General features: G+C 39.8%; 1 protein-coding gene across 1 annotated transcript; it reads left to right on the top strand.

Moving 5' to 3' along the window:
* Positions 1-468: 468 nt before the first annotated feature.
* Positions 469-2,206, top strand: TMEM70 (transmembrane protein 70; the record flags this gene model as incomplete). Its single annotated transcript, XM_009704154.1, has 2 exons — positions 469-580; positions 1,685-2,206. Coding segments are annotated over 2 exons (561 nt in total), but the record flags the coding sequence as incomplete, so codon positions are not given.
* Positions 2,207-8,574: the final 6,368 nt, after the last annotated feature.

Below are 8,574 nucleotides of genomic sequence, written 5' to 3'. Positions count from 1 at the left end.
TGTGGGGGGTGGCGGTAAGGGGATGCGGCCCCGCTCCCCGAGGGGAGGGCGGTAGTCCTCGGAATCGCAGGTTTTTCCTGGCAAAAAATGCGAATCTAAGGAGGGAAGTGAGGTTCCCCTCAGGGCATAGCTGAGATCGAACGGAGACCTGGCAAGCGCGGGGCCTGTGAGTGTCTCCATGCAAAGCCGTATGTAAAATGATTGCAAGCTCAATATTCCTCAATGGAGTTGCAAATATTTAATGTTAATTTGGGGGTATCTAAATGGAAGATTATTAAAACAGTCAAGCAATATATTAGTGGGGTTTGTGGCATGCTTTGTGGTATAGCCTAATTTAAGATGCTGGAAATAGGTTCAGGGCAAGGAGAAACTTCATGTGTGTATATACACATATATGTGTGTGTGTGTACACATAAAGAATAGATTGGTACTGATGTTGCTTGGCCATGTACTGCTTGCTTCTTTCAGGTTACATCTTTTCAAGGAGTGGCTGTTCGCACCCTCTGCACATCCTCCTCTCATGAACACCCAGAACATGGAAGATTAGTTTATAAAGGAAATATGGCAAAGGCAGTGTTAGGTATGTGACTTGAAGTGATATATATATTTTTTTTTTATTTAACAATGTTTAATAGCTTTAAAATGGAACATTATAAGAGTGAATGTTTTGCTTTCCAACTCTGTTAAAACCTGGATCCTTTGTGCAGCAAAATAAATGTGGTGGTGGTGCTTGGTTTCTGCTTTCACACTTAGGTGTGCAGGGAGTTCTGTAGGTACTGTGCATCTCTGTAACCCCTCTGCCTCCTGTTTCTCTTGCAGCCTTTGGAGTGCATTACCCAACCCAGTAGCAGACAAAGACTAACTGTAACTGCTGTTTACATTCTGCATGCTTTCAAATGTTACAGAAATGTTTCTGAAGTAGACAGATACTATGATGAAAAGTGCTGTCGTAGGACTTTGTTGACCTTTCTTTAACCAGTTAATGTTACAGAGACCTAGTGAAACGTAATCCGTTGAATGTTCTCCGATATGCATTTTTGAAGTGTGTCTTAAAGAAGGAGGAAGTACGGCTTAACATACTTAATTGTCACAGCGGCTTGGACTACTGGTTCTCATGGTGGCTTAAGGACTGTACGTGATCCACAGCACTGGCTACTGTCTTTCAAGCTGCACACAAGATGGCTGTAGAGTTATTAAAATTTAATAACGTAGGATTTTCAAGTTGTGCGTGGTGGGGGACCAAGCAAGCTTCTTTGTAATGCACAGTGAATGTCAACTTTAGTTGTTGATGACAACAGAAATTCCCAGTCATATCTGTGGTGATTACCATTATGCATGTCCATGGCTGGAGACAAGTTTCTTTTGAAATCAGTTTCCTATCTGTGAAGTAAAAACTTCATAGGTGTGCGTAATAGCTGGTAGCTGGCTTCATCATAGGAATAGAGCCAGCTACAAGCTTTGATAAAACCAATGTGAACATACAAACAAACTGGAACAGTGGCAAGAAGACAGGGTGGAACTTTTAATGGTTTCTTTGTGAGCTTAAAAAAGGGAAGTGAATTTTTGGTAACTTCAGCTGTTCAAGTAATGCCATCGATATGTAGTAGCAGAACATACTTAATTATAGAGAAAATTTTACTCATAAATATTAACCTTCATTTTCTTTTTGTTTTGTTTTATGTAGGTGTGAGATTTTTCTCTTACTCCACCAGCATATTCAACCTGTTCATGATGCCCTACATCATACTCAAAACTGGTATTGGATTTGAAAGTCTGCTTATACAAGCTGCCTTTTATGGGTTGATGGGGTTTTTTACATTTGTAACACCGATTACTTTGCATATCCTTACAAAAGGCTATGTGATTCGACTCTATTACAAAGATGAAATGGACACGTACACAGCCATTACATACAATGCGATCTTGGCAGAAAAAGCAACTGTTTTCCATCAGAAAGATGTAAAGATTCCAGACATCACCAAGATGTTTACAACATTTTATGCTAAAACGAAATCAATGCTTGTTAATCCAACGCTTTTCCCGAATCCTCACGATTATAACCATCTCATGGGCTATGACAAATCCTTTTATTTTAACTTGGAGGAGGAAAAGGAAGCTGGTGAAAGGAAGTAATTTGAAGATAATGAATGTCACTATCATTGTTTGTGGTGCAGCGCTATATATGTGAAAGAATGTAAAATTCTATTATACTTGCTTGCTTATCAGATAGCTAGAGTTCCCCAAATGCATTTTGGAATGTATAAAAAAAAACCCCACCCACAGTTTTTTAAACTTGTAAACAACGTGAGGGTTTCCTCAGAGTTAATGACACAAAACATAGTAAAAAAAAAAAAAAAAGCTTAGATCTGTCTTGTGCTTGTTTGTTCTTGGCTTGGTTTTTATTGTTGACTATCCAGGAGAAATGTAAAAGGCATAGGCTGTGCGCGAATACCATCTCCCATTTCAAAAGGAAACATTTCTAGAAGAATAATTATCAGTACTCATTACCTGTCAAGTACATGGTTAAGCTTTTAAGCCTTAAAGATTAATTGTAATTAATCCAAAAAATGTCAGGCTTTTTTATCAATACTGCTAGTGGTGTAAGGGGAGTGGAGATGGCTTTCACTTCGCTTTGCAACAGCATCGGTAGCCAGGAGGAGTCTTCAGAAAGCAGACGGGTATTGTCATGAGTTCCTGTTGCAGCCTCCTTCTAGAAGCCTCTGGAGAAGACGGTGAATGACTGCATTGTGATAATCTCTAGTTACTCACGGCTACTAAATGATTTCTTAAGCTAGAGTCCCGCTCTGAGCAACCCTGTCCCCAGAGGTGGAGAACAAGAAGCCTCTCTTTTGTGGGGCAGGGGAAGCACTTTAGCGTAAGATTCGCTTTGTGAATATCCCATTAAAAATGGGTGCTGTGTTTGAACCGACTTAAAGAAAATACTAGCAGCTAATGGTTAAAATGGATTTTGTCAGCATTCATGTAAGGTAGAGAAGCAAAAGGGAGTCTGTGGACTACTGTTTAGATCTTGTGCCTTTAAAAAACATACCTCTTGATTTTTAGCACTGCAAAGAAAGCCACCTTTAGCTCAAGTAAAAAGAGGATTAGATCTTTCCGTGTGACTAGACTGCTTAGTTCTGCACTCTGAGTACGCAGAAATTGGACCGAAATGTTTTTAGCCCAAGGAGAGGTTTGTCACGTAAACTGTCAGATACCTGTTTTTAAATAATGAAGGGCCTAAATATTTTGAGGCTTAAAAATCACTGAATTGAAAAAAAAAAAAAGGCAAAATTCAAATTAATCCTTTTGTATTACCAGTGCCCTTTGTAATAAGTAAATCTGATGCTTGCTACTAATTAAGTCATCCTGATACTGCAAATAAAGAGAAAAGAATTAAAACTACCTTCCCAGATGTTTCCTAAGAAAAAATTTATTTAAAAATCTAAATATCTACCAAGACTATTTCAGTTTCCTGTCTTAGGATGACACTATAGATCACATTAAAACATCAGTGTTTTCAGACTGTTGAAACTGCTCGCGATGAGCTTGCTAAGTAATTAAAAAGGAAATCATCCCATCCAGATATTTTTGAGGCAATTCTTCTGTGTTGGCACAGCTATAATCTTAAAAGCCTAATGTTACTCCATTAAGCCAGTATTGCTTCATAGGTAACAATAATATATATTAAAAAAAAAAAAATCCATAAATTATATTGAAGATATGAGGCCAGTAACAAGCAATTCTGATCCCCTGGTTGTACTACTTGTCCTTGTTAAAATGATGTTTTACACCTAATTAAAAATAACCTTTCCATTCTTTCCATGTCTGATGCATTCACTCTCTTCTTTTTGGGCTTGTGGATGAAGTTTACTTCATCTTTAAATGCCAAATACAGGGAGAACAGGAAATAGAGTTTGCAAGAGAAGGTAAAGGAAAGGCCCCAAAGTTGCAATATGAAAATCCTCAACCTTCTGCCTGCAGAAAATTTTCACTGTTAAATTTGAGATTTAGCCGATTCAGATTTAAGCAGCAATAGTAAGAGATTTCCATCCCAGTGGCTAAGCTTCTCAAAAAAACTGTGGAAGTTAAACATTATCTCTTCTATCTGTCTTCTGGCAGTGAAATGCAAGTTAAGCTAGTAGGCGGCTTTCTGACATATAGATGATTTAAAAAAAAAAAGAAATAAAAAAATCCAGATTTCTGCCAGAAGATAGATGATTATTCTGGCTGTGATGTAATCTCAGAGAAGTATTTTATATTTCTAATGTGCAACTTGAAAATAATGATAATTCCATAGTTTTCTTTTGATAGCACTTTTATATTAAAGAAAGGGGAGACCAAACTTCCTAGAGATGCGCAGTATTCTACCCCTTCTACCTTGTTTGCTACTAACTTGGCAAACCCGTTTTGAGAAAGAGCCAAGTTGTAAATCTTAAAGCTGTTAATACTTGTTACGGTTGCCAAATACGTATGGCTTTGGCCCCATCCCTGTTAGCGTTTCCACCTCTGCCTATCCCTGTCTATAATCCCAGGATTCTTGAATTTGGTTTTTTTTCAATTTTTACTTACAATGTGTGCTTAGAATCACAGAATCACAGAACAATTTAGGCTGGAAAGGACCTTTAAGATGATCAAGTCCAACCATAAACCTAGCATGGCCAAGCCCACCACTAAACCATGTCCCTAAGCACCACATCTACACAGCTTTTAAATACCCGCAGGGATGGGAACTCCACCACTTCCCTGGGCAGCCTCTTCCAGTGCTTGGCAACCCTTTTGGGGAAGAAATTTTCCCTAACATCCAGTCTAAACCTTCCATGGCGCAACTTGAAGCTGTTTCTTCTTGTCCTATTGCTTGTTACTTGGGAGAAGAGACTGACCCCCACCTGGCTACACCCTCCTTTCAGGTCGTTGTAGAGAGCGATCAGGTCTCCCCTCAGCCCCCTCTTCTCCAGACCAAACCCCCCCAGCTCCCTCAGCCGCTCCCCATCAGACTTGTGCTCCAGACCCTTCACCACCTTCGTTGCCCTTCTCTGGACTCGCTCCAGCCCCTCAAGGTCTTTCTTGTCATGAGGGACCCAGAACTGAACACAGGATTTGTGTATACTTGCACATATGTGACCGGTTTAGATCCCTGGAACTTGTTGAGAGCAGCAGAGACTAATATTTGAACAACTGTAGTTTCTTCTTCACATTAGAAACAAAAGAAAGGAATGGAAATGTGATCCAAAAAGACTTGTAGATGCATTTCTCTTTTACTTTGGACTCTGAACAATCTGTCTTTATGCGGATAGTGCACTAAGTGGATTTCCAAGTGGGAAATTCTGAAATGCTTGGTGTCCTTCTAAGCTAGGAAATGTGCATAAACTGAACGGGGCCCTCTTGCTACCAAGAAATCCTGCAAGAGAGTTGACTGTAGTGTGAGTGGTTCAATAAACAGATTGCTATCAAGTAATTCCCAAAGCCTGGTTATGTTAGCTCCACATCCTTCACAAGCGTATTAATTTTGCGGACTACTATTTTCTTCTAGTTTATTTTTCCTCGGTTTTATACACTTGGTGAAAAACAGTTCTAATTGCAGAAGTATTACTCCCCGGTAATGTTTTCATCCCTGGAAGTTGCTGATGTTTCTTTGGGTGTAGGTAACTCGTGTACGACATGGAAGAAAATTAATTTATAAGACCTAGAGAATGTGCTCATACACGTGGAGCTTCTGAAGGAAATAGTGATGTAGACGCCCGGTCTTCTAAAAAATGTGATTTACAAGCTGTCTTATTTGCAAGGCTACACCTACTCCGAAGGCTGCCACCTCCTGCAGCCTTTCCACTACCAACCGGTCACTCGACCCTAGCAGCTGGGTCTCACATCCTACCCTGGTACCAGTTTCACTCAATCTGATGTGAAGAGCAGGAACGTATGAAATGACTCAAGCCTCTTTCCTAGACATGTGCTTCCTATCCCCTTCCAGCCGTAAAAGCTTCCATAAAAGGCCAGATCACTGCTTTTTTTGTCCTAGGAAAACAGACGGGGTACATGCAAATTGTTCTTTCCAGTCTTTGACTACATGCTATTTTCTTGCCGGTGTCCCTCTCCTTTTTTCTCAAGTTTTTGGCTTTGTCCACAGTATTATTCATTAGTCCCTCTCTGTTCTTAATTATAAAGTACAATGCTTCTTGTCATTCTTTAATGTTATTTTTTAAATTAAATTATCCCACAACCCTCAGCCTTTTCTTGCAAATGTAAAAAATTCTGATGAGAAAATTATCCCCTTTTGATACTTCAAAGAGAAATCTTTAAAGCTCTGGGGTACTTCACACTCTTAACCACACTCTGGAATTAAAAGGTAACTAATTTCACTGGCGCTTGCTTTATTACAAACCAAAGTCATCGCATTGGCAAAGATGAGGAAAATCTGTGTAGATTTTTGCATGGTACTGTGCGGGCCTAATTTAGGTGATGGAAACGTCATGAAATTCTGTTTGTCTTGTAAAAATTAAGAGCACACATGTGAATTATTACAATTGCTCGGTGTAACTTAATAGGTGGAAACTTGGTAAGCTGCTGTAATTTGGTTGCTCTGGAGTTCTGTGGTCATACCACGAATTTCTTCGTGCCCCCATGTACAACACAGCCTTCTGCACCCCTCCGAGTAACAGGACAAGTGTGCTAGCTAGGAGTTGGAGCCACGATAATAAGATTATCCCACAGCTCTACAGACCTCAGCGAGCAGCGAATGGCCACAAAACATGTCCAGCTGTCTCCATTTCTGGAATACCAGGGCGGACAGTGTTGCTGTGGTGTGCTTTCTGTCAGCCTCCGGTAGGACACAACCCTTTCTTCTCCCTTTACCCTCTACTTTCTCTTCTTTTTGAGAACTTTAATGGTTTAATGTATACTTTAGAGTATAACTATAAGCTTTAATCCTACACTTGGCTTGGAAAGAATAAACCGTAAGCCACTGGCAACAGGCAGAGAGTTATTTCCAACATAATTGTTTCCACAGGATACTGCCTGGTGTATATTTGCTTCACTTTAATAGTCTCCAGTGGTTTAATGTGATACGTTAGAGCCAAACCACTAAGCCAAAGTGCATACAACATTTACGAATATATATTCAGAATAATGCACATCACTCTTTCTTTCTTTCCACAGCTATTTAGTTTCTTACTCAAATGCTACCGACTCACCACCGGCTACGTGCTGGTGCCTTGCTCTCGGGTCGGACGCCCCCGCCACTCTCAACCACTCCATCAGCTGCGTGTAGAGGAGCTGAATCCTCTACCTCTTTCTAGTATCCCTGGGCACGACTCTCTACTTCCACTATAAACATTGCCAATGAGAGGATTTGAGAAGAGAGATTTCTCCATGAATTAGTGCAATTTTCTATTCTTTGCGTCAATTGCTGGGTGTTTTTTTTTTTTGTTTTGTGAATACATGCCTTATGCCTTGTATATAGTCCCTTTATATTGGAGTGTCTTCAGCAGCAGCCCCAAACCCAGGAGCAGAATGTCTGCTTCCAGCTACACAAAGATCTGCTTCAAAAACTGGCACAAATGGTCCTGCAAGGAAAACTAATTATTACCTCTTTCTTTATTGAATAGATGTGTTTAATATCTTAAAAGAGTTTTCCACTAACGTAAGGTTTTGGTACATGCCAAGAACTAGGACATAATTTTTAATTCTGTCTGACTAACACTTTGAAACAGAGTACTTTAGTCTGCCATACTGGTATACTGTTACATATTTTTCTGTGGTGGGATATTATGATAGTATATATTACAAATCTTTCCTGAGGGAGATTTCAGTGACTTGTAAGTGTTTATCTGGTCAAAGTACTCATGAGCAGCCAACAATCCAAACACAAAGTGAGTATTTTGAAAAGCAATCACAAGAAAGTTAAGCACTTTTTAGATGTATTGAGAAAGAAGATAAAAATATCATAAATTAGTTTAAGGATTTGAACCACAAATCGGTGAGGAGGCTTGGAGTTAAACTTCTACTCTCAGCATCTCAGATGTAGACAAAATGAAAAGTCATCGGGATGGAGTCTTAAACTCTGTAGACTTTGATTTATTTTATGGATATGAGAGTTGGTCCCTACTAAATGCAGTTGCAAAGGATTTCAAAATACATGAAGTAAATTGTCACAAAACTCTAGTGAAGTAACACTATTGTGTAGCTCTTTCCACTTCTCTTTCTTTCCTTTTCACCTTCCTTCTGGATCAGAGTATGTAAGAACAAGATTAAAGAAAGAGTATTTAGCAAAAATAAAATATATAGAAGTTCATGTCCTTCTCCAGAGACCTTGATACTGACTTGAAAGGCACAGAGCAGACTCCTCACACCTCTAGTGTACTAGTTTGGATCTTCAGTGAGCATCACAAGAGGTTGCTTCTATGAATGGCATTGAAACCATGGAGGGAGGGACCTGGACAGGCTGGAGAGGTGGGCCCATGCAAACCTCATGAAGTTCAACAAGGCCAAGTGTAAGGTCCTGCACATAGGTCGGGGCAATCCCAAGCACAAATACAGGATGGGGGGAGAATGAGCAGCCCTGAGGAGAAGGACTTGAGG

The sequence above is a fragment of the Cariama cristata genome, unplaced genomic scaffold (assembly GCF_000690535.1).
Source record: "Cariama cristata isolate BGI_N322 unplaced genomic scaffold, ASM69053v1 scaffold45977, whole genome shotgun sequence".
Classification (NCBI taxonomy): domain Eukaryota; kingdom Metazoa; phylum Chordata; class Aves; order Cariamiformes; family Cariamidae; genus Cariama; species Cariama cristata.
The sequence above is the reverse complement of the archived record's forward strand: the minus strand, read 5'-3'. Positions and strand labels throughout refer to the sequence as shown.